The 23,819-nt window shown below is 42.1% G+C and overlaps 2 protein-coding genes across 4 annotated transcripts in view; one reads left to right on the top strand and one right to left on the bottom strand.

The window, feature by feature from the left end:
• G6PD (glucose-6-phosphate dehydrogenase) overlaps positions 1 to 3,209 on the top strand; it is a 19,046-nt gene extending 15,837 nt beyond the window's left edge. For all 3 annotated transcript variants that reach the window (XM_026711623.2, XM_087925826.1, XM_087925827.1), the window contains 4 exons: positions 97 to 332; positions 1,440 to 1,516; positions 1,851 to 1,943; positions 2,680 to 3,209. In XM_026711623.2, coding sequence (XP_026567408.1) covers positions 97 to 332; positions 1,440 to 1,516; positions 1,851 to 1,943; positions 2,680 to 2,770 — 497 coding nt within the window. In that variant the 3' untranslated portion in view covers positions 2,771 to 3,209. The remainder of the gene's footprint in view (positions 1 to 96; positions 333 to 1,439; positions 1,517 to 1,850; positions 1,944 to 2,679) is intronic.
• LOC113443418 (ceramide kinase-like) lies at positions 2,512 to 23,819 on the bottom strand. The gene is made up of 13 exons (XM_026711621.2): positions 23,532 to 23,819; positions 16,687 to 16,794; positions 15,609 to 15,734; positions 14,863 to 14,991; positions 14,411 to 14,474; positions 10,114 to 10,265; positions 9,888 to 9,962; positions 9,388 to 9,540; positions 8,678 to 8,783; positions 8,364 to 8,446; positions 6,878 to 7,077; positions 4,327 to 4,523; positions 2,512 to 3,701 (listed from the first exon to the last, which is right to left on the bottom strand). The coding sequence occupies exons 1-13, from the start codon at positions 23,647 to 23,649 to the stop codon at positions 3,638 to 3,640; spliced, it is 1,575 nt and encodes a 524-aa protein (XP_026567406.1). The 5' UTR covers positions 23,650 to 23,819; the 3' UTR covers positions 2,512 to 3,637.

Here is a 23,819-nt window from a genome sequence, read left to right as displayed (position 1 = left end):
CCTCCCCACAAAAAACATGCTTTGAACTGGGGGCAAATAGTGTCTAGTGGGCAAGGGTCCCTGTATATCATTGCCTATTTGATACTCTCTCTGTAGGAGTACCATTTGTCTTGCGCTGTGGCAAGGCACTGAATGAGCGCAAGGCAGAGGTGCGGCTGCAGTTCCGGGAGGTGCCAGGTGATATTTTCCAACAGCAGTGCAAACGAAATGAACTGGTGATCCGTGTGCAGCCTAATGAGGCCGTTTACACCAAGATGATGACCAAGAAACCAGGCATGTTCTTCAACCCAGAAGAATCTGAACTGGACCTCACTTATGGCAACCGCTACAAGGTACATTATTTTATCTGGCATTGAAAATACAAACAACTCCATTTTGCATTTGTAGATATTCAGGTGTCTACTATATACAGTGCGTTAGCTGAATGTCCATGGTTGTGCCTATATAAAATGCTAAACTTGGCCAAATAAATAATTCAAGTACAGTAGCCAATTTATATATACAACATGCTAAGCTATATTAGCTGATTTGGAGGGTGAGGTGGGATGGAATTGTCAGATGAGTGCATTTTATGAGCCTAGCCTGTTTTGGTTAAGTAACATTTCTGTGTAATGTTTGAACCTAGAAAGTAGGGTTTTGAATAAGCAGGACAGATATGTAGTGTGAACATGGCTAGTAAATGGCTGCATGGTTTGAATGCCAGGGTAACAATATGTAGAGAAATAATGATTTAGTACTGTATAGCTCAAAACCCCAAGCAGTCTATAGTTGGCTTTTTCCTATTTTTTAGAAAGTTAAATTACTGCTGGCATATTTTCAGACATAACTTTTTCTCACACAGAGGGGTAGGAATTTAGAGCATTTTTAGAAACATGTCAGTATCATCTTTATTGTTATCCTAAGTCATGCTGATGGTTAAACAGGTGATATTACAACATTTGTGTTGTCCTTAACTGAATTAATTGTCCACAATGGGTGGGGGTTTTTTGGTGGGAGAGGGGCGGATGTCAGAAACAGGAAGTAAATTTTGGTTTCTGGCAAAACATTTAGTAAATTGTGGTCATGTGATAAGGGATACTGCAAATCAATTGTCAAGCACCCAAGATATGGCTGCTGCTTTTTTTTTTTTTTTTTTGGGGGGAGCCATCAGAATCTCAAATCTGGGTTGTAAGTAGCTCTGGGGAACTGTCATAATTCTAAGCAACCGATCATGAGGACTCCCTTTGATGTGAATCCTGGCACGTTGCAGTGACTGTTTCAGACATGGAAGTCATCTCTTGACACTGTTACATTAGATTTTAGGTCTCTTATCATTGCCCTTTCATAACCAAGGTGTCCTATCCGCTACTAAATGCTTCATAGTTCTAGAGCTAATTGTTAGGAATAGACCATCTTATAGCGTGCAATGCTTAACATCTTTTTTCTGCTCTTTTCCACAGGATGTGAAACTCCCAGATGCTTATGAGCGCCTTATCTTGGATGTTTTCTGTGGCAGCCAGATGCACTTTGTGCGCAGGTGAGTAGTGGGGGAGAGTCATTAGGGCACATTTAGGAGAAAAACTAAAATTTCCAAGCCCCTGATAGTAGTTGGCTGCTGTATTTTTCCAAGCTCCCAATAGCATATTGATAGCCCCTGGTGTTTTCTTCCATGGGTTATGCATATCTGTGATGTGTGTAGAGCATTATGGCATTTGGGTTTGAAATCTTTGAATTACAGATACAGATTGAAGACTCAGGACTCAGTATTTAATGAAGGCCATACCTATTCCTCTCTGGCCTGGTAACAAGTCTTTTCTAGTGTTTCTTTGGATTTCTACAACCTAGCCTAACCTTGCTGCCTTCTCCCTCAGTGATGAACTACGAGAGGCCTGGCGTATTTTCACTCCGTTGCTCCACCAAATCGAGGCAGAGAAGACAAAACCGATCGCCTATTGCTATGGCAGGTGAGGTTAGAAATGATTGCAGGGCTGTTAGGAGGGCAGCAATGCTTCCTTTTGAAAAACAGACTACAGAGATGACAGAGTAGCCCAGACCTTTGTGTGTGATCTGTACATACACAGAAATGTCGCTCCTAGCCTTTTCTGGCTTCTAGACACAGTCTTGCTCTCCCCTCACAGGGAAGGGTTCTCTTTCAGCTGATGTGCTGGTTTTAGCAATGGATTTGATCCACTTACCCATGCCACCAAATATCTAAGACCGCTATATCCCTACGCGCTTTTCAAGGTACCAGGCACTCATTTCCAGTAATGATTACACCAGGGCACATTTCACAGATCCTTGTCACATGGCAAAGTTAAACAAAGGCTTGGACCCAAAGCTGACCCACTGGTCCAATCAAATAAAATTTTTGACAGGTACCAAACTGGATTGCCTGGCTCTTGTGCATTCATGTTCTCTTGGATCCTAAGAGCACTCAACAGCTGGCCAGGGAGTGGGGAGAGAGATAGATTTAAGCAAAGTAAAATGAAAAGGATTGTTAATGAATTTCAGCCAATGAAAACAGCACACCAGTCATTTCTGGATCATTAAAGAAACCATTACTATTTTTCTGCTCCGGGGGTGAGAAGAACAGCAGTACAAAACGGTCATTTGTTGAAGTCCATGAGTGTATGTGAGGCTTGCTCATAGTCGTGTTTCTAGAAATATTAATAGGTTGCTTTTTTTTTTTTAATCTTCTAGCCGTGGCCCTACCGAGGCTGATGAATTGATGAAGAGAGTTGGATTTCAGTACGAAGGCACCTACCGGTGGGTCAATCCTCACAAGCTCTGAATCCTGTCAGCCTCTGCCTCTTGGAATGGCACCCGCAGCTCCTCTCTACATCTCTCCAGAGAAACTGAGCCAGCCAGGCTTGGCAGTGACGTGCCCATCTTGTCTGAGAGGGCAGTTTGTTGGGCTTCGACATTCGTGCACTTCTCCAGCTGCAGTGGGATATCTTCAGCATGAACAGCATCTTCTTCTGCTGACCTCTTTGGTGGCCCTCGTGTGCGCTCTCTCTCTATCCCATTCCAGTTTCTGCTGCTATGCTGGGAAAGCTTCTGATGGCATGAGAAAGCTGCAGAGGGTTTTTTTGGTCTCACACTCCATACTCCTTCCTCATCTACGTATTCTGCTTTATCAATTGCTTTTACTTGGAACTACTTCTTACATTCCTTTGGATTTTGTACATGATGCTGTTCTGGAAATGGAAGTTATTACAAAAACTCCACCATCTTGTGTCTCTTGAATACATGTTTGAGGCGTCTTAAGTCCACTTGTAACCATGAGCTAGCTCTGCTTACTCTTCACCTGTCTGGGCAACTGAATCTTAGTATTGCACAATTAACGGCTGGCCTGAAGGCTATAAATAAAATATGGGAGCAGGGGGCCTTGTACCTGTATAGCCAACCTAGCATCCATGCCTCTGCTTTTCCTAACCAGGGCAAGGCAGCAGCCTCAGTCAGATAAGAGCTGAAGCACAGCCTCCGTATGGAGGAAGCCATCTCTGATAACGGGAGCTGAAATTTCTCAGGCTCAGCTTCTACCCTTGAACCTCTTGGATTCCATTCCTAATTAATACATATATTAGGAAGCGGCTCTCTTGAGGCTGTGGTCTGAAATTCTCAGCAGGAGCTTTGCCTTTCATCTGGCAGAAAACGTCTAGGATGTGCTTGGTTGCTGTTCAATTCCACGAGCAAAGAGATGGATGAGACTCCCGTGTACTCTTAAGGGGAGAGAAGAGCAGAACGAGCAGTTGTAGAATAGTGACTTACAATATAATTTTAAAAAAGTAAAGCTGCTCCCTCTTAGACCTGTTAAGAATCTTGGCTACCTTCCGGTTTATATTTTCTCTAACCAGAGCTGCACAACTGTTTTCAGACCAAGCATCGCCTTTGGCCTTTTTAGTGGTATGCTGGAAACTGCCTACTAAGGAGTCGATAGGGCCTGGAAAGCAACTCTTACTTAAGGTTATTGATCTCTGTGCATGTAATAATGTCCTCCTCCTATTAACTTAAACATTGCGACCCAGTGGGTAAATCTGAGCCAGCAAGCAAGAATTGCACCTTCTTTTTGGAAGGGCCTCCATCCCACCTTTTAGACAGACCAAGTCTTCAGAGCTTTTCCTCATAGTCTTCCAGTGGCCGGCCTTGTTACTGCTATTACTCATTTCTGCCCAGCTCTCTTCAATCTCACTCTAGGTTACCAGTTATTGCTGTGATCTTTTTAGGATCCCCCAAATTTCATACTCATTTTTTCCATTAGTCCAAGTTGGCCAACTGTGCTCCCTTCTCCCTGTGCCTTTGTGATTCAGTCCAGGAATTTTTGACCCACCCCATCAGAGGACCTACCGAATGGTGATATCAGTGTAGTTCAAAGTCTCTCCGTCGCAGGTCCAGCAGCTGACCAGAGGCTGTCCTTGGCATATTCCCCCACAGAGTATGTTCTGTTCTTGTGCAGCTTCTTGTCCTCCCTCCCAGTCTTCCTCTTTGGGGGAGGTGAAGCGAACAGCTCGAACCCGGTACACACTCACAAAGGGCAGGTCGAACTGTGGAACACAATTGCATCTCCTGAGCAAAAGCAGCTCCTTGTCTCTAGAGTTTGGAAGGAGCTGTTAACAAATATCTCTGCTAATACAACGGAGAAGAGTAAAATTTGCAAGTGCCTGGAACTTGGAGATGTTGGTCAACGTACTGCAATGTTTAATCTGACAAAACGGATGGGGAGAAACTTACCAAATGTACAGTATTTATTGTAATTTAGTATGGTTTTTAATCAAAAAAAAATGGAACTTTGTGGGTCTTCCTTAACTCAAGTGTGCATGCTGAGGCAAGAATGTACAGTAGAAGCAATCACGCAATGACTTCAGGGCACTGATATTCAAACAGACTTGATGTCCCTTTCCAAACATGTATTTCTAAGTAGCCTTTACTCTCCCAGCAAACCTGCTACATATTTAAATTAAATCACTGCTTCCCAGCTAAGGAGATCCCTAACCTTAGCATGATTCAATACACTCCCTTCATCGGTTTTAGAAGGGGGACACAAAGGGGTTCCATTTAAATCCAGATTCTGCCCTTATGTAAGCTATAGAAACCAAACGTGCCTAACTTTATTGTCCATTTTATGCTGACACCCATACTGAACTCAATTCCACATCTAATTAAATATCCTGATCACTCAATTGGTTCTATTTAAACCTACTTGGATTTAAAGGACACTACTTCCTTAAGCATGGCCAAATTCTGTTAGGTAAGATGCACATCAGTTTGACAAATGTACGTATCAATTTTACGTATGCAACTACATATGGGCTTTTCATTGACTACAATAAACGTTCTATTTTGTTCTGTTCTATCTTTGGGGAAGGATGTCCCCAAAATTTAGCTGCCCTTGTCACAAAAATCCAATGGCACACATTTTTGGATAAACGACCTCACTAGAACTTGTGAACTCTCAATCTAGATATAGGAAATGAGTCTTCCACACAAAAAAATAATGGCCAAAGGAATGGACAGCCTAAAATGACCAGGGAAAAATGGATGGCAGCAGCTCAAAAAAAAAAAGAGAAAGACTATCTACTGTATGTGCTATCCCTTTCTGTGTAACTCCACTCCTAAGTTCTACTCACAAATCAAAAGGAACCTGGAGATTAATATTCCAAACCTATTAATAAATACCCCATTGCAAAAAGTCATACTGTTTAAAAGATGGTAGGGGTGGAGCTATTTGAATCCCCGAAGGCTAGCATCACAACAGAGAAGGCCTTATGTCCTGTTTTAAAAATGAAAGCTGGAACACGCTCACTCCCAAATTTAACTAGGTGATCAGAAGCAATGGTAGTCCCTTGGGTAGCTACGTACTATGCCAAGAAGGGCTTTAAAAGTCAAAAACAGCACTGTGAATTACACCCAGAAATTTAGTGGTGACCAATGCAGCTCTCACAGTAGAGGTGTTGCCTGGCTATGCCAAGGTGCGCTCAAAACTACCCATGCTGCTAATTTTGGACCAGATGCAGCTTCCATGCGATTCAAAAGCAGTCACAGGTAGAACACATCTCAATCATCCAAGCACAAACTGACTAAGGCATGAATGACTATGAGAAGACTGCAAAGTCTGCCACTTAAGCACAACTGCTATGTGCTGTTCCATTAGGAGTTCTAAATTGCACACTAATTCTGTCTGGGGAAAATCAGAACTAAGATGTAAAGTCCTTGGTAGAGGAAAGTTTGAAACGCATAGCCAATTTTCTCAGTGCTGATTGTCAGCCTGTTCTTCCCCATCCAGACTAAGACCTCCACAACATCACTTAATGGGCCCAACATCAAGGTGAATGGTACAATCTGTATATCTGGCTTTGTCCCAACAGAAGACCTTCCCCAGTAGTTTCATGTAGGTCTCAAAGTAGAGGAGTGAGAGCATTGAACCCGTGACACCCCATATGTAAGGGAACTTGGGCTCAACCTCTCCTCCCATCAACACTGAAGGGAACTGGCCCTGAAAAAAAAAGCTACAGAAAAGCCACGTCTCCCATTTCTAGTACAGTGGGTCATGAAAGATACCATGGCCAGTAGTACTGAAGACAGCTTAGAACTCAGGGAGAATCAGAATGACTGCATCACTACTTTGATAGATGGACTAGGATGCTGAGTCTCCCTCAGACCTGTCTGCCCACCCACCCCTGCCAAAGGCTTCTCTCCTCCTCGGTTGCCCTCTCCTTCAGAATATGTACTGATTGGCAGTTCTACCCTAGAGGCTACCCTAGGGCTAGAATAAATGCACTTATTTGATCACGTGTCCCTTTGCATGGACACGTGCAAAACCATAACCACGAAGACTTAATATTCTGACATCACCACCCCGCACCCCCAAGTCCATAGGAAAGCAGCAGGTTACCCATACCTGGTCTGAGCAGTTGGTGTGCCGATTCAAATGCTGCAGGAAGGAGAAGACCGAGCATTTGTGCACCAAGATAAGGTCGGCAGTTCCATCGGCCAGGTGGGCACAAGGTGAGAGACCCTTGGGGCTCTTAGGACAGGCACTGCTCATGCAGGTCAGGTTGACTGCCAGGAAGCTACCCTGAACCCGGTGCCATTCACCACCTGGAGGGGAGAAACAGGTTTATCTTGAGCATCTTCACCCAAGAAGCTCCTTAGCTAGTCAGGGATCCAATTAAGAGTGGTGATTACTAAGAGGTAACAACACTTTGTTGCTATTTTTTGTCTACTACAAGGCTTTTTCTGGGGACAAGTCCTCATTTTCTGAAATTATGCTGACTAGACCCAGCAGTTCCAGCCTGAGATGGCCAAAAGCACTGGCAGAAGACATGCCCGGTATTTTATTTCTGCAAAAACTAGGGTTCTTCGGATGCTTCCTCCTCTATTCCACCTCTAAGAAAGAAAGCAAAGCAGCTCAGACCGGTTGTGTTTGTGTTTGCTGCTGTTTGCAAAATAGAAGCATTGAAAATAGAAACCACCTGACAGGCCTGTTCTCTTTAAGTTTGCTTTTCCAGGAGAGACCTTGAGGAAGCAAGTAGTCATTGAAGCACAAGACAGACTGCATGGCAAGTTGTCAAGAAACAGCAGACAAAGATGCCCCGTAATAACCTTTCCAAATGCACTAACAGGATTTCTGTTTATCACTTCAAGCCCTCCGAATCCATTAGTTATGTAAGCATTATGACGTTATACAACAGTTACTGAATACTATTACTAGTATTAGCATTGTTCCTTGTTATATATGAGAATCCTAAATTTAGAAGATTGGAGCTTGCTTAAGATCACCCAGCAAGCTGGCAGCAAAATGAAATGAGAAATATTTTTATTTCAACAGTCTCTCTTTTTTTTCCTTTCGACCAGCTTCAGACAAGGAAGACTACTTCCTAAATCAGATTATTTGGCCATCCTAACAAGACATGAGCTGGAAACATAATCTGACCTGTGAGCTTGCTTTTTTTAAAAAAAAATTGCTAGTAAAAGCAGATTCTCTGACAAGTAGTAGCTGGATTATCTGTTTGTAAATTATTTACAGACCCCTCACATCCCGGACATAAACTGTTTCAACTCCTTGTATGTTCCAGGATAACGTTGCAGAATCCAATCTAAGTCAGTTCCCAGGGACCAGAGGTTTAGTCTTCCGACTTCAGTCTTCCGACTCATTTTGGAGCCCAACTTCTCTCCTGAAAATGGACTCCAACACAAGTCTGGAAGACTAAACCTCTGGTGCCGGTGACTGACCCAGATTGGATCCTGCATGTGAAACACGCTTCTTGTCACAGAGATTACAGCAAATTAATTTTCAGTTATTAATTTTCAAGATTAATTTACAGCAGGATTAATGTTCAGTGTTGATCCTTTGCGATTAAAAAAAGTGCTTTTGGGGCTTTTACCTGCCTGCTTTGTGAATTCTGAAAAGTGTTCTTCCTTGCTTCCACTCAGAAGGTTTTTGCTAGACTCAGAACAGACCATGCAGCTGAAAAAGAGAGCTGGTGTTATAATTCGATCATGTATTCTTCCCAACGTAGTCCTCTTAATGTATTGCAACCCAATTTCCATGATCCCTAGCCAGCTGGGAATCATGGGGTCTGTAGTACAAAATATTAGAAGAATTGGAGAAGGCCGCTCCACTCCTTTTCTGTGGCTGTTTTCCTGGACTTTGCCCATGGTTGTAAACGCCATTTGTGGCAGTTTCCCATCAATGTACCCTGATCGGCAGCGTGACTGATCCCGCGGATTGGTGTCCTCTGACTCTGCCAATTGGAATTCCACAGTGCCTTCATAGCTGCGGTTGTTTAGCACGGCTTTGGCTCCTGAAAGAGGAAATAACTGAAGGGAGGGTTTGGGCTGGGTGTGTTCACACATATAGACAAGCACACACCAGCACCACGCTTAGTGGAAAATTCACAGAAGGTTTAGGTTCTTTTGTTTTAAGTAGCTTTTCTTTCAGTCTAGAGTATCGTGGGCATGTTTTAAGTCAGTAGGTATTGAATAGTGAAGGATACAGAAAAGAAGATAATTTGTAGTATCATGTGTGAACGGTTTTGGAAGAATCAGACAACTGACACAGAAATCACAGCTGTTGTTGCAATAAACAGTTGTGCCTTTTCAAAAAGACTGAAATGCGGGAACTAAAGTTATATCATATTTGACAGTGAGATATAGAGTAAATATATAAATATAAGTGATTTTTTCTTCCTGAAAAACCACTGCTCAAATAGCATCAGGCATATTTCAAAAATACTTTCAGTCATTCCTGAGAACTGGAATTTAAAACTGAGGAGTATTTTCTTACTAGGCCCTTTGAGCCTGTATTTCTTTTAAGCCCATTGAGAAGAATTTCATTTTTATGAGTCTTTGTTTTCCTTCCCCTCTCCCAGTTCCCTTTATCCAGCTGCTTCTTCTGCCGAACAATACCTGCAAAGGTGTAACGCGCCGGCCCCATCCAACGATGCTTCTCACTGGTGCTTACTACATCGCCGTAGAAACCATAACCAGTCAGGGAGACGGAGTAGCGTAAAAGCATCCCATCATGCCAAATGCTGCAGACATCCAGAGGCTGGCTATCCCCTGAGAAGGAAAGAAAGGCATGGAAAAGAGATTAGAAGGAAAACTCCACACTCTCTCACTGCATTTTAGGTATGGGGCTAGGTATCTACAGGCCCACAACCTTTTCTCAAGGAAGCCAATGTTTCTGTTCTCAAGTGGGGCTAGCAAAATAGCTAGCCCCACTCTGAAGCGACCCAAGCAGGCACCCTTTTATTGCAAAGGTATGACCAGCAGTCAGAGACCATTTTCAAGTTTGCCCTACAGATGCTTTACTTCCAAACTTGGCTTTCCAAAATTCCCTACTCAGGGCAGTTTTAAGGACCATACTCTCCACAGCCACAAATGGATGGCGCATGCTGGCTAAGCACCTATAACGATGTGCAGAGCAGAGGTGATGGGGTCATTTGTTCCCACAGTTGCAAAGCAGACACAATCTGTAGAACCTGGAATAGCAACAGAAGACATCCTATCACCCGACTTGCTGGAAAATAGCTCAGAATGCTGTCTGCTTCCCCCCCAGACCTTAGTTTTAGTCATTATTTCCCAGCTCTTAAAGAACCTCAAGCCTTAATTTTGGGAAGCTTCTGGTCTTACCTGCAGGAATGATACCAATGCGAAGTCTTGGGGACAGAAGCTCCATATCTACGTCCACGTCCTCTTTGAGCTTCCCTGCTTTCTGCTGGGTCCGGTTGATTAAGGCGTGCATCACTTCATTGAATGTGCCGTCGCCTCCCACACTTACCAGCCTGGAATGGGATGGAGGAGGTAATAAGCTAAGTTTTAGGGAGTCCTCAACTTCCAACTGTAATTGAGCCTGGTAATTAGACTTGTAAGTCATGATGGTCATAAGGCAGATCGCTTACACAATTGGGTCCAATTTTACAACCTTTTTTGTGTCAGTTGTTATGCAAGCCCCACAGTTGTTAAGTGAACTAATTGTTCACTTTGGCCTGGTTTTTGCCAGAAGTAAACATTGGTTTCTGGCAAAAACTTAAATCACAGTCAAATGGCTGTGGGATATTACAAACAGCTGTAATTGTGGGATAGTTGCCTGTGAGTGAAGTGATGCAGTGTCAGAACTTCAAAACTGGTCACAAGTAGCCTTCTAGGTGTCCATCGTAACTTTGAATGGTTGCTAAGCAACTGGTCATAATCTGTAATCAGGATGTGAAGCAACTCCCTTTACGGATCGCTTCTAGGAAAATGATGGGGATTCTCCCATTTCTCCCCACTTCCATGAGGGGCAAGGACACTACTGTGCCTGTTTACATAAAGTTGAATGGCATGGGGCAAAAATGTCCTATGACACCTTAATACTGTGAGTAGAATTAAATGGTGGAAGGTTGGAAGCTATTTGTGTGTGCATAGAGAGTTCTGATGGGGAACAACATTCAGCCAAGCCAGCTCTCGGATGTTTTATTTTTCTACAATGTAATCTTCTTTACTTCCTCCTACTTACACTGTTTTATCTCCTTTCTGCTTTATGAGCTGCACTGAGTCCCAGTGCTGGAAGCAATTCAAGGTGCTGGTTATCAACTTCCCACAACTTGGTTGTTTGTGGGTCTGCTTCTCCCTGAGACTATCTGTCTGTCCTACCAGATCAGACAGGATAGGTCCCTTCCTTTAAATGCTGCTTACTACCGGGACCTCAGAAGCATGTCTTTTCCATAGCTCCCCACACCCTGGTTAGGGTGAGTAGGCCCCCACTCTTTTAGCTTTCCAGAAGGCCATTAAGACCTAGCATTTTTGCTCAAGTACAGTGAATGTATCTTGATTGTTGGGGCCTGCCAAGGACCTTCCGGTTTTGTTTTTACAGTTTTATGATTTTCAAAATATACTTCTAGGGTTTTGTTGTTGTTGTAAACAGCCCAGAGCATGTTTTAAGATGGGAGGCAAAACAGCTCCCGTTTCCCATTTCAAAATGGCTGCTGTACGGTCTTTTTTCTCTTATCTGTGATCTGCTGATTTCACTCCTAAAGGTGGTTCTTTGGCAGTACTGCTCCCTGGCTTTGAATGGAGCACTTAGGAATGACTTTTGGACGATGACTTTTGGACGATCGTGGACCCAGTGGGTAAAGGGGAGGGTCATGAAGATTCTGGAATTCCCGCTGGAAGTGATTGAAAAGTCATTGGGCGTATCCATCTTCCTGTCAAGCAATTTTGTTTTCTACCGCATGCCGGAATTTTAACTTTCACCTTTTGATTTCACTGTTTTATTTTGCTCATTGTCTTAAAAGTTGATTTAAGGGTGGGTGCTGCTTTATGTCAATCCCTTGCTGGACTCTTGTTTTTTGGGTTTTTTTGATATATGTTGTTTTGAATAACCTCTGTTCCTTCCTTATGGAAAGCACGGTAATGTTGAGGGGTGGGTGGGTGAACAGTTTACAGACTCTTACTGCTGGATTCTGTATTTTTTGAATTTGAAAAACACCTGGATTTAATTTCCATTGAACTTTTCTTATAATCTTGGATTGAAATATACAGGCAAACATACTTTTTTTTGTTCTTTGTTTCCTGGCTAAATTTCACAGATTAAGATGGCTCTGAAATCTAAGGAAAATTGGGAAATGTGCAGCATCTAGCTGAGTTCCTCTCTCAAAAATTTGATCAAACTTTAATGTTTGTTAAAAGAATGTTTAGATCTGAAGCATTATCTCTGGATGTGGATGAAAGTACACAAAAGGACTTTGATCCAGTTTCAGATCAAAAAGATAATTTCATGGCTTGGAGAACCATCATCTGCTGTTCTGAAGTTTAAGTCTGCACATTCTTTCAATGTTATGGCTTTGACTAAGAGGGAAAGAGACAAATTCCAGACATCTGCGAAGTCTGGAGGGAGACTGGATGCATTTATTACACTTAATTGGCAATTACTTCCGCTTGCACTTTGATAGGAAAATAGACCTATTTTGGAAACTGATTTTACTTTATTTAATTAAACAGCAATTGACTAGAGAAGATATTAAAAAACAAAGATGGATATTTGACCCAGGATGAATTATTTATAACTTTTGGGATGATTTGGGATAGATAAGATGCTGTGGTAAATTTTCTAAGAGTGGATTACAATAACAGCCTGTTAACAGAGTTTTGAAACTCTAATTTTGTTTTGTTTCACTAATATTGTTTTTCCTGTTAACTATTTGTTATAGAAAAACAGGTCAACAAGTTGCAAATAGATTTAATAGTTCAAAATATTTTGGAGGGTTTGTTTCACAAGAGGTGGAACTAATGTTGTAGCAATATATTAATCAGTATTCAATTAGAGGGGTTAATATGTGTATAATATCTTTTTTTATGGTCCTCTTAAATGTTTTGTTTTGTGTTTTTTCCCCCTTTTGTCCTGTTGGATTTTTTTTGAGTTCCTTATTTTGTATTTTAACCTTGCTTTGGATAAAATAAAAACAGGTAAAAAAAGAGATGGGAGCCAATACAAATCTTTTAAATAAATAAAATAAAAATGTGTATACCGTATTTAATACCTTTTTGTAACACCCTTCAGAATTTTTTAAAAATTTGCAAAGGCCGGAAACATTCTTGTTTTTAAAGCCATTTAGAAACAAGATCTATATGAAATGTTTAATGTTCATAACATCTTAGCATTTTTCTTACTATAACGTTGTTTAAAAATCGATGTTTAGCCTAATTATGGTAGAGTCAAGTATTTAACCTGGTGTTATAAAGTCTATGGGGATTCTCGGTCACCCAGGACATGGTTGTCTCAAAGGTGTTTTTTTAAAGGCAGCTAGACTGTTCCTTGAGGAAGATGTTTTGCTTCTCATCTTCAACTTCAGTTCTTACTAAAGTTTTATAATCTGGCTGCGAATGTGAGAGGTCATGCCTATGGGAGGGGAAGGTGATGTGATGGACTACAATAAAGCACCAATTTCCCGGAAAGGATGGAGCACATTTCAAGGAGTGGAGTGAGACAAGACGCATCATAGCCTGGACCTGGATAGGAAGCAGAGGCAGCGATCTAGGATAGGCACGCCTCAGAATTTCCCAGGGGATATCCACTAGGCTGAGAGAAGTAAGGGTTTAGTCTGGCAAGAGTCTGTTTATTGTGTATAAACAAATAAGAAACTGAACCCTGGCTGGATTGTTCTACCTCATTCTTGGGCTAAGCTGACAGCGAATGAATTAATGAATTACAGCATTTGGAATTTGCTAGAAGTTTTCTCCATGGTTGCACAGGCAAACAAACTTAGAAAAAAGGAAACAGATTGGTTTTCTCCCTTTTTTTCATTCAAATCACTGAAAAATGTATTTGCTTTGCAGCCCTTGTTTTGCGGGGCTCTTAATGTCTGCTTGGAGCAGATCAATTGCTTTTCAAAGAATGGTTTTTACCAATTTGGGGCTCACCAAACGTAATCCCATGCTGGAGGGTACGGCATATTGCAGTTCCAGGAGAAATGGAGGGCAACAGTTTGAAGAAGATGCCAGGATTGAACTGAAGGGATTGTTCAGACTGAACCAGAGCAGTGATGTCAAACTCAATTTCATTGAGGGTCGCATCAGTGTTGTGTTTGACTTTGCGGGGGGGCTGAGGTGGGCGTGGCCAGCTTGATGCCGCTTGTGTCAGGGGTGCCTGTGGTGGGCCAAGTGCTCTGTCAGTGAAAACGGGCTCCCAAACTCCGTTTTCACTGCGATAGCCTCCTGCAATCCTCTGCCAGCAAAAACAGAGCTCAGGAGGGCCGTCCACAGTCCTTCCGAGCTCCGTTTTCGCTGGCAGAGGCACCACGTGCCAGTTCTTCACTGTTTCCAGATCTAAACACCCTGCAGGCTGGCTCTGGCTCCCGGGCCTTGCATTTGACAACCCTGAATTAGAGGCACCAATTTCCTCAGAAAGCAGGCAGTGCAGATGCAGGCAAACTAAGACAAAAACACTTACCCATCGAAGCCACAGAGATCTTGCTGTAGGATGTAGTCACGAGCCTCATTCGCATGGCAAGTCTCTGAGAAGATGGCAAAATGAAGAAAGCAGGAGATTGTTTAATAGGAATCATGGTGGCGCAGTTAGAATGCAATATTGCAGGCTAACTCTGCCCATTGCCATGAGTTTGATTCTGACCACTCAAGGTTGACTCAGCCTTCCATCCTTCCAAGGTCAGTAAAATGAAGACCTGGATTGTTGGGGGCAATATGCTGATATTTGTAAACTGCTCAGATAGTGCTGTATGGAGCGGTACGTAAGTCTAAGCACCATTGCTATTGCTAAGTGGTATGCTATTACAAGACTACGACAAAGGATGGAGCAACAGGAAAGCTGGAAGCTACTGGAGATAAAAGAAGTCCACAATGAGAAGGAAAGAGGGAGTGATGGAGGAACATAATGGGACTCACCCACAACTTGAGCATGGATCCCAGCCAGGGCGAACAGTGGAGCCACTTGACTTTGATAGATCTCCATTGCTCGCTTACGTCCCCCCACTGGATTGATGAAGACAAGAAGACTCTTGGGCCGTGTAACACCTGGAGGGAAATGTAAATGGCTGCAGGATGAGATCAAAGTAGCATCTAGTTCAGCCAATGTCAGTTGACGCCTCAAGAGCGCATGAAGAAAGAGTTCTTTGTATTCACAAAAACTCACAAAAACTGCAGAATAAGAGCTAATTGTCATTTTGTGTCAAAAAGTCTCCTTCAAGTTGCTGAGTTTGTTTGGTGGCATGTAGAAGTGACTCGTTATTGCTTTCTTTCAGACTCTAGTCTTCAATCCTGGTGTTTGTGGGAGTCTCCCATCCACCTACTAACATGGCTCAACCTGACTCAGCTTCCCAGCCTGAACCAAGTCAGGCAGTTGCCTTCTGCAGGGTGAGACTTCATTTAACACCAACGCAAAACTTATTTTCCATGACATACAAAAGGAAAACAAAATACAGATGGCCTTTGAGCACACTTAGTACTGACTAAGAGCAGTTCATTTCATTTCTTGATCTAATCTACCTTGTAGGGCTGACATTGCCCTACTTGCAATTAAGAGAGGTTCCCTGGTTCCCTTCTTGGAAGCCACATCCTACCCACTTATATGGGCCTGTCTTTGCATGGCAGCCATACTTAAGAAGGAAGACTTCAGCTGGCTATGAACTGACCATGATAATGAATCCAGGTCTGAAGGGCGCTGACCCAGCGTGTTGCTAGATCAGATGTGGACGGGGCAGTGAACTCCAGCTCCCCAAGGTTCCAATACTCTCCTTTTTCCCGCTGTATAAAAAAAACTAAAAAGAAAAGAAGAGTGGGGAACGGAACATTAGAGAGGTTGTTAAGAGGATTTATGAGTAAGGTCAGATTGAGTGATTGCTCAGGACGTCATGAATCTATTTTGCATGTGAAATTATGTACCTTTATTTGCACATACATGCAAATATCTTGAAAAAATGTATTCTTATTGAGTTCTCGGATTTATATCCTGCCTTTTTACCAGGAGATCAAAGTGGCAATACAACACACTCATCAAATCAAGTCAAAACTTTATTACGATCATACACCAAAATTGGCCTGCAAAAAATCCAAAGTCATCCAGAAAACTTCTGGTTACACTGGATCTAATTCTGAACTCCTACTTCTTGAGTTTCCTGGTTACGCTTCAGGGAAAGATGATGATGACTGTATTAGCTGAGTTCATATAACTCTTAAGACCAGTGATAATTACTGTGCTCATATAATACACTGTGTCCCCAAAGAGGGACTGTATTGTAGCTCAGTGTGATGATGTGCTCATACAACACACTAAAAATAACTGGATTCTCATAACACACTGTGGCTTCAACATCCAAGGCTGAGAAACAGATGGTAAAAAAAAAAATCTTAATTCAACCTTGTCCTTGACTCTTTTGCCGAAAAGTCTGTAAATTTAGCTTAGAGTGTGTACACTAGAGAAGTGCAACTTTGGATCTGGCCTCCATAGCATAACTACTATTTGTTGTCTCTCCACTCTTCTCCTGCAGTCAATGAAAGTAATAAGAAACAAGGACCATAGCTTATTTTAGAAGAATTGCTCTGAATGAAAAAGGACTGCCCTGATAGATGTTTCAATCACTCTCAGCATGCAACCAAAGTTGTAGCCCACCTATTCCAGATTTCATTTTTTAACTTGATTTTTGTGACCCTCTTAATGCATAATAATATCCAGCCACCTAGATGCTCTAAACCTAGATCTATCTTACTCACCTGTGAAAGAGTTTTCATCCCCAGTAGATTCCAAAATCTCCTTTCTGCTACTGGCTGTTCCAAGTCTCACAGCAACCACCTCCTGGATGGGAATGCAGAATCCCTGGTCTGGAAAGGAGAGAAGACCATTGCCATGCTAATCTTTATTTGTGGAATTTCTGTCCTGTCTTCTGCTTCTTCAACAGCTGTGAGTGTGGGTTTGGTGTGTGTGTGTGTGTATGCAATATTAATACAATCAAAGTCAGAAATAAAATTAAACATTTAAAGCTTGGCAGCAGAGATGATAATAATTCTCAGAAGATAAAAACTTATTTTAGTCTAACGGCAGGGACTTACAGATCAAAATCCCTGTATTTGTCTTTTCTTCTTGACCTCCTGCCACAGTGGAGAGCTTTTCAATAGCACACCGTCACTACAATTGCCACAATCTCTCATTCAACTGCTCACTCTCAAGTGCTGGCTTGAGAAAAGCATTACTTGGGCAAGAGGATCCATTCCTTTCATCAATAGATAGAAGTTCAGAAAATATTTGTCAATAGGAAAGCTAGCATCCAGAGCTCAGGTTTTTGTGGGGTTTAAGGGGACTTTAAGAAACCCTCAGGGAATCTTTATCAATTGTCTTGCTCATTCTCCTTCTTCCTGGTCCTAAAAGGAGATGACAAGATGCTTGGAGATTATTGCTCATTTGTTTTGTCATATATCCAGTAAGTTCAGGGAAGGAGAGCCACGGAACCAGGGGGCTCCAGGGTCTGGTGATAAGCAGGGCTATCTTAACTGATGGACTTGGTGGGCACGTGTCCATGGGCCCCATGAGCATAGGGGCCCCATACTAATCTGTGTATGTTAACCCTTCAATGCACCTTGTATCATATAAATACAGCAACATATTTATTACATATTTATTTGTTAGAAGTACCAATGAAATAAATATATGTCTAATTTTACCGACCAGTTACATTTTTATTCCTGTGAGTAGTTGTCATAGGGGCCAGAGTACACTCCTTTGCCTGGGACCCATAATGCTGTTAAGAAAAGCCCTGTTGATAAGACTATTACAGAATTGCAGGCTTCACCAAGAACCTAGCCAAGTTGATCCAAAGTCTTCAAAAGTTCAGAAGTGTAACTTCTGCCTTTGCCTTATATCCAGAGATTTAATCCCTTTACAAGGGATCTTGAAGACGCTAAAACCGTAAGAGTTGAAATCTAGCAATCCTTTGTATTAATTTCCTCAGTTTGTGTGACAGGAATTTCATAAATGGATTGGAGATGTCTCATAAAACCAGAGCCACTACTAGTGGTCCATTCTTAATATCACAGAGTGATTCTGATTCTCTGCTGTCTCGTATTTTAATTACTATTTTGAGGGCCCCAATTACACCTACAGTACTTCTGCTCTGCGTCAAAAAAAAAAAGTTCTACACCACTTCACAATTAAGTGGTCTAAGTCCCAAACTTTCACAAAATACACATCCCTGCTGTCAGAAGGAAAGTTCTTTCTCCCAGTGGAAGGCTGTCAAAACCAAAGTTTGCTGTATATGAAGTGCCTTTCCCCCAAGCTCCTCCATCTCTTCTCCTTTTTTGCAACTGATTCCATATTATGGAAAATAAGATAACTGACAGGGCTATTTCTAAGAGTTTAAGTTCTTCCCTTTCTGGCAGTTTGGCTGGGTGAATGAAAATTCTGGTCAGTCCAGTAATCTTCTGCTTTTAACTCAATGCCTATCAGGCATAAAACCAACCGGATTTTCCCAGACCATTAAAACTACTATGGCTTGACCCAGGGGGCTTCAACTTGAAAAACCCGTTCTGGGATCCAAATGTGTTTGTTGGAAGGAAACTGCTGTGATGGAAACTGAAAAGTATGTTCTATGTCTTCTTCGTGAAATCCAACCCCTGTCGTCAGTTCGTTTAAAAAAAACCTTGAAACTCATCTCTTCCGTCTTCTCTCTTTCCCCCTCTGCACCAGGCACTGGTGTCAGCCTCAGGGGAAGTACTTGCAAACACAACAAGCTTTGAGTCAATTTGGGCCCAGGCCAAGAAACCTTGGGTATAGGTAGTTCCTCTTGCAATACTTTTGTCATTATTTTCTGGGGGGAAAAAAGTATGAGGAAAGGACAAGAAGCAGGAGTCAGAAACGTCTTGGCCTCATAGCCAAGATGAGCTGAGGGAAGAGTGGTGATAACTACTAATGTGGCGTTTTTAAAATAACAGTATGAGCAAATTCATAACTTAGAACTGTGGATAGGGAATTAACAAAATGGTTCTTCCATGAACTCTCAATGCATCTTGTTTATCGGAGGCTGGAGCCAAAAATCTGTATCCATTCTATGTTTTTTCTAAACCTCTTTTTTCTAACAAGTCAGAATCAATATTTTCTTTGTCTATCTTTTTCATTTGATGTCAAGTCCTTTGAAGTTTGGCAAATTCAGGAAATGAAAATGGATTTCTGGAATGAGCTTTATTGCTATTAGGATAATTTAATAAAATCTTGAAAGCATCCTACAGCAATTCTTCAGATCAACTTGTACCTAGGATGATTAAAGTAGAATTGCCGTGAGTCTCTTTCTCATATTTTCCCCCTTTCATGAACCACGGATATTTTTCTTTAATGGTCCAATTCTCTACTGTCTTGCTCCATCTTCTATGTTCTCAGGATCTGTTAGACATTCCATCTCATTTGAAGACACAATTATGCAAATAAAGAATGATTTGGAGGCTAGAAAGCTAAGTACTATGGAGATCAAACAGAAAGAGTTGGGAATGTTTCATTGGAGCACTCTTCAAAGGATATCACTGTGTCCTCCAAGTTACTTTAATTTAGATTTCTGCACTGGACTCTCTCTCTCTCTCTCTCTGTAGATAATGATCTAAAAGGTATCTCTCAATAAAAGAGAGATTATATCAACCATGATCTTTGCTCTTCCCATTGCTTAGCATTTAAAAATTAGAGAAATGAAATGAAAATGTGAAATTCATGTTTCAAGAGCCATATGTTGAAATTTCAAAGAACTCTCTGAAATAACCAAACATCTCCAGATAAAGTTAGATGATAATTAATGTACCAGTAGCACTGAATTCTTCCATCCTTGACTTCAGCTTAAGTTCAGTCCTGCCTCATACAGCTCTTTTGATGCTAAGCAAAATTCCTCATCAATTTAATATCATTTTGTTAAAAATGGAGGGGGGAAAGTGGAGGGGACAGGGCATTTCAGCTTAAAGGAAATCCTAATTTCTTACTGGAGGGCCAGGAGGGAAGTTATACTACTGAGAAGAGTTGTCTGTTTCTCATTAGATCTGCTAAATTATCTTTGTTTATTACTGAAGACTGTCCTTTTTACTCCAGAAGTGGAGAAATACTAGTGCCAGGAGGCTGGGATGACCCTTAGCACTGGCCAGTCTGTAATAATCTGGAGCGGCAACTTTTGCAAAGACTCCCTTACATTCTTCCTTAGGCTGCTACAAAGGTACAAAAAAAGTGAGGAACAAAAAAGCCTGCAAACCTGGCCACCCTCCCATGTTCTGTCAACCATGGATATGAAGGCATCTGAAATCTTTAAATATGCCACATAAAATCCTAAATGTTATTACTCCCATTTTCCTCTGAAATGAAAAGGGCCACAAAGAGGCATCTACTGAATTGCAGGGGGGAAAGCAGATCGTGCCACACATAGATGGCTCGACCAGATGTACTCCTCTATAAAATGCAGGCTGGGATAGAGTCTTTCTCTCCAGCCCCACTGAAATTAAATCACACCTTACTTAGCATTATAAGCTCAGGCAGACTTGCTTTTTCAGAGGCACTTATTCACAGATGGAGCTAAGAGTGGATGCTGTTGCTCAGACCAAGTCTACTCATAATAATAATGTACTTTTGGTCAAAGACTAAAGCAGCCCGTATTCCCCCACCTCTTTGAGTTCACTTTCCCTCTATGATCTGTCAAGATAATCATTACCTGCAGAAAGGAAACTGTTTCAGAGCTGAGTGGATATTTTTATCTTTATCTGCTAAGTTAGAAAAATATTAACTAAGACTGATCATGTCAGGGCACAGTCATTAGCTAGGTACAGGTACTACAATTAACAATGCTTAATGGGTATACATAGTTCAAACTGCCTCTCCCTCTCAGTCAATGGCCTGTTTTAATCCAAATGCCCAGTGGATTGGGTATCAGTTTCCCCTTACTATGACAAAGAGACAATTAAAAGCAAGGAGGTTTGAGGGAGCCTGCCCCAACTCTGTTTCTTCCAGATGTTTGGATTACAATTCAATTAATTCCCACCCATACTAAGAATTAACATCTTGGTAGGACATACTGGGATACTTTACATTATGTTTATTAAAGCTCAAAGTGTGTAGAAAAATGCCCTAACATTTTCTAATTCACATGCTGGTTGGAGAAAAAAAAAACCTGCCTTCCGAAAAAGTTGATTTTCTAAATTCTGAAGGACATCTTTACCGTTTAAAGTTTCAGTCCAACTCCTAGGAAATTCTACACTATTCAGCCTGGTTTATTTATTTATTTTTGTCAAATGCACCAATAAAAATATCCACTAGTCCAGTTGTTATAAAGACAGCGCTATGTATTTATTTCTGCTTTGTGTTAGGTCAGGAGTCTATGTGCTACAGCAAGATAATAATTGGGACTAAGGCCCTTCATGTCTTCAGAGATGGAGAAATTATTCTAAAGTTATTCTTTCTACCCAAATGCTAGTTGTCATTAAGGTCAAGTATTGATTAATATCTCTGAGAAGGACTTTAAAATGTAAACCTTGATTAAATAGGCTAAGGGCCTAATTTTAAATTTTCCCTTTTCTGCTTTTAATCTGAGTATGTATATATCAGTTTCAGTTGGTTGTAACAAGACATTGCCTGACTCTGGATGTTAAATTCTAATATTTTGTTTACAATAGCTATAGATACTTCTTCAAGTAGCATATAAAGCTGCAATGCTGGATTTCAAATATTTTCCTTATGTAAGTTTTTCCCCCTATCATGTTATCTTCCAAGAAAACTGCTTCTATACTGCAGATAATTCAGATGTACTCATCTCCCTAAGGCAGGGGTGTCAAACTGGATTTCTTCGAGGGCTGGATCAGCATTGTAGTTCTCGTCCATGGGCCGGCTGTGGGTGGGGTGGGGAGATGGGAAAGACGCCTCCTGCAGCACACTGCCAGCCAAAATGGGGTACGGGGGGGCACGAGGCCACATTTTCAAACTGGACAGCCTCCTGCAACACTCTGCTGGCCAAAACGTGGCACAGGGGGGCGGTCCTTTACTATTTCCAGGCCTGCCCTGCAGGCCAGATTTAAGCATCTCATGGGCCGGATGAGTTTGATACCCCTGCCTTAAGATCTGTTGGGTCTTGTTGTTGTGCATCTGGGTATGGATAAAAAAATCAAAATGGCAGCTGCAATGGTGCAATTTAAGTTTTTTTTTTTAATGTGCATTGCATATGCAAGGGATTTGAAAAAGAGGCAGAATTTTGATTGTACTGTCGCAACTGCCATCGTCACTTTTTTTACGACACCTGCTAACACCCCTGCCTACATCCTTTGCAAATGAATCATACAGCACAACTAAGTCTTCCCGAAATTTTTCTCTTGCAGGGGGTAATCATTGCCTGCTGTAGTATGCAAGCTTGTGTCACTAATAAGCTACGATATTCCTTTGTGAAACCCAAAACAGAACAAGTGCTAAAACTGATTGGATAACAGCATAATTTGTATCAACGGCAGCTGAATGAATGGACTGGATCAACTATGACATTTAGAAATAAAGGTCATATTAAAAGGGATGGCTCATAGGCTGCCCGAGGTCATGGAAGAAAGGGATTTTAGTTCCAAAGCAAAGTATCTGCACCTATCTCTAAGATCGGTCTTCCAGTTAAGCACATTTTAAGTAGCATGGAAGCCTTGGAGAGTCATTCACATTCATAGTAGTCAGCATAACACGAATACAGAATGAATTCTGCTTTGTTCCCTCACAGGCTAAGGACATTGGAAAGGACTGTAGTGACACCCAATCCATTTTGCTATAACTCCTTGGGACTAAGTCTGCTGTCCCCATGAGTTTAGATGCATAGAGAGGGAGGTGGTTTTTGTTAGTCTGGAGAGGACGTCTTATCCAGGAAAGTCATCTGGAACAGTATGTTATAAGGGGGAAGGAGATATTATGAAGTTCAAAACCCATCTGATCAGAAGAGAGCCATCTGGTGCTCTGAATGCAACTCCTAGAAGTCCCATACTTTGGCCAACAATGAGGTTTGATGCACACACATCTGGCAATTATTCTCACTGGCTGGCATACCTAACCTCCAAACCCATTGATGGATCCAACGAGCAGCACAGAATCACAAATATCAGAATTCTCTGGAGCACCTTCATAGGGCTGTGGATAAGGACGCTAAGTAGAGGCCCCAAGTAATTTCAACTCTATGACTAGCATAGCTTTGCTAGAACAGGACACAGCCACTCTTTCTACTTTCCTTCCGAAGTGCTTTGTAACACTCCCGGAGTGGAGACACTCGTTGAACTACAATTCCCCTCCAGCCAAAATGGGATGGGAGTTGTAGTTCAGTAGTTACTCTGAAGATGCCCGGAGCGGGGAGGCTGCAAGAAAAAAGGAAAGCGAGAATAAAATAAAAAAATTCCCCAAGGAAAAGGCATCTTCCAAAGGCTCCTAACTGGGACTGGGCTGAACTCCTTGTTCCCCTCAATCCAAGACCTGATAGGAGCCCACCGGCAGTCTCCCTCATGCCCGGGGCCACTGGGGGCTATCTCGGGGGCGCACGCACCCACCTAACTTCCCCCTCTTCGGGATACGAGAAAAAAGCGGAGAGACTCACCGCTCGTCCGGTTTACGAACTCCGGAGTACCCAGCAGGAATTCGCCGCCGGGCGGTAACGACACCAAAACCCGACCGCGCGGAGTGCGCAGCGGGCAGCGTAGAAAAGTTTCTCCCATGGCCGGGATTGCGAAAGGACGGTGGCCGGATCGGAGGGTCGCGCTCCGTTTGTAAACGCCGACTGTAGAGATGGATCTTTGGTCTCTCTCACCTCATTCCCGCCGAGCGCCTTTATTTCTCTCAGGTTTAGTTCTCCGCCTCTCCAAGGCGGAGAAACCCCCAGAAACCC

Source organism: Pseudonaja textilis, chromosome 2, assembly GCF_049901715.1.
Source record: "Pseudonaja textilis isolate UNSWEBS1 chromosome 2, rPseTex1.2, whole genome shotgun sequence".
NCBI classification, from domain to species: domain Eukaryota; kingdom Metazoa; phylum Chordata; class Lepidosauria; order Squamata; family Elapidae; genus Pseudonaja; species Pseudonaja textilis.
The sequence above is the reverse complement of the archived record's forward strand: the minus strand, read 5'-3'. Positions and strand labels throughout refer to the sequence as shown.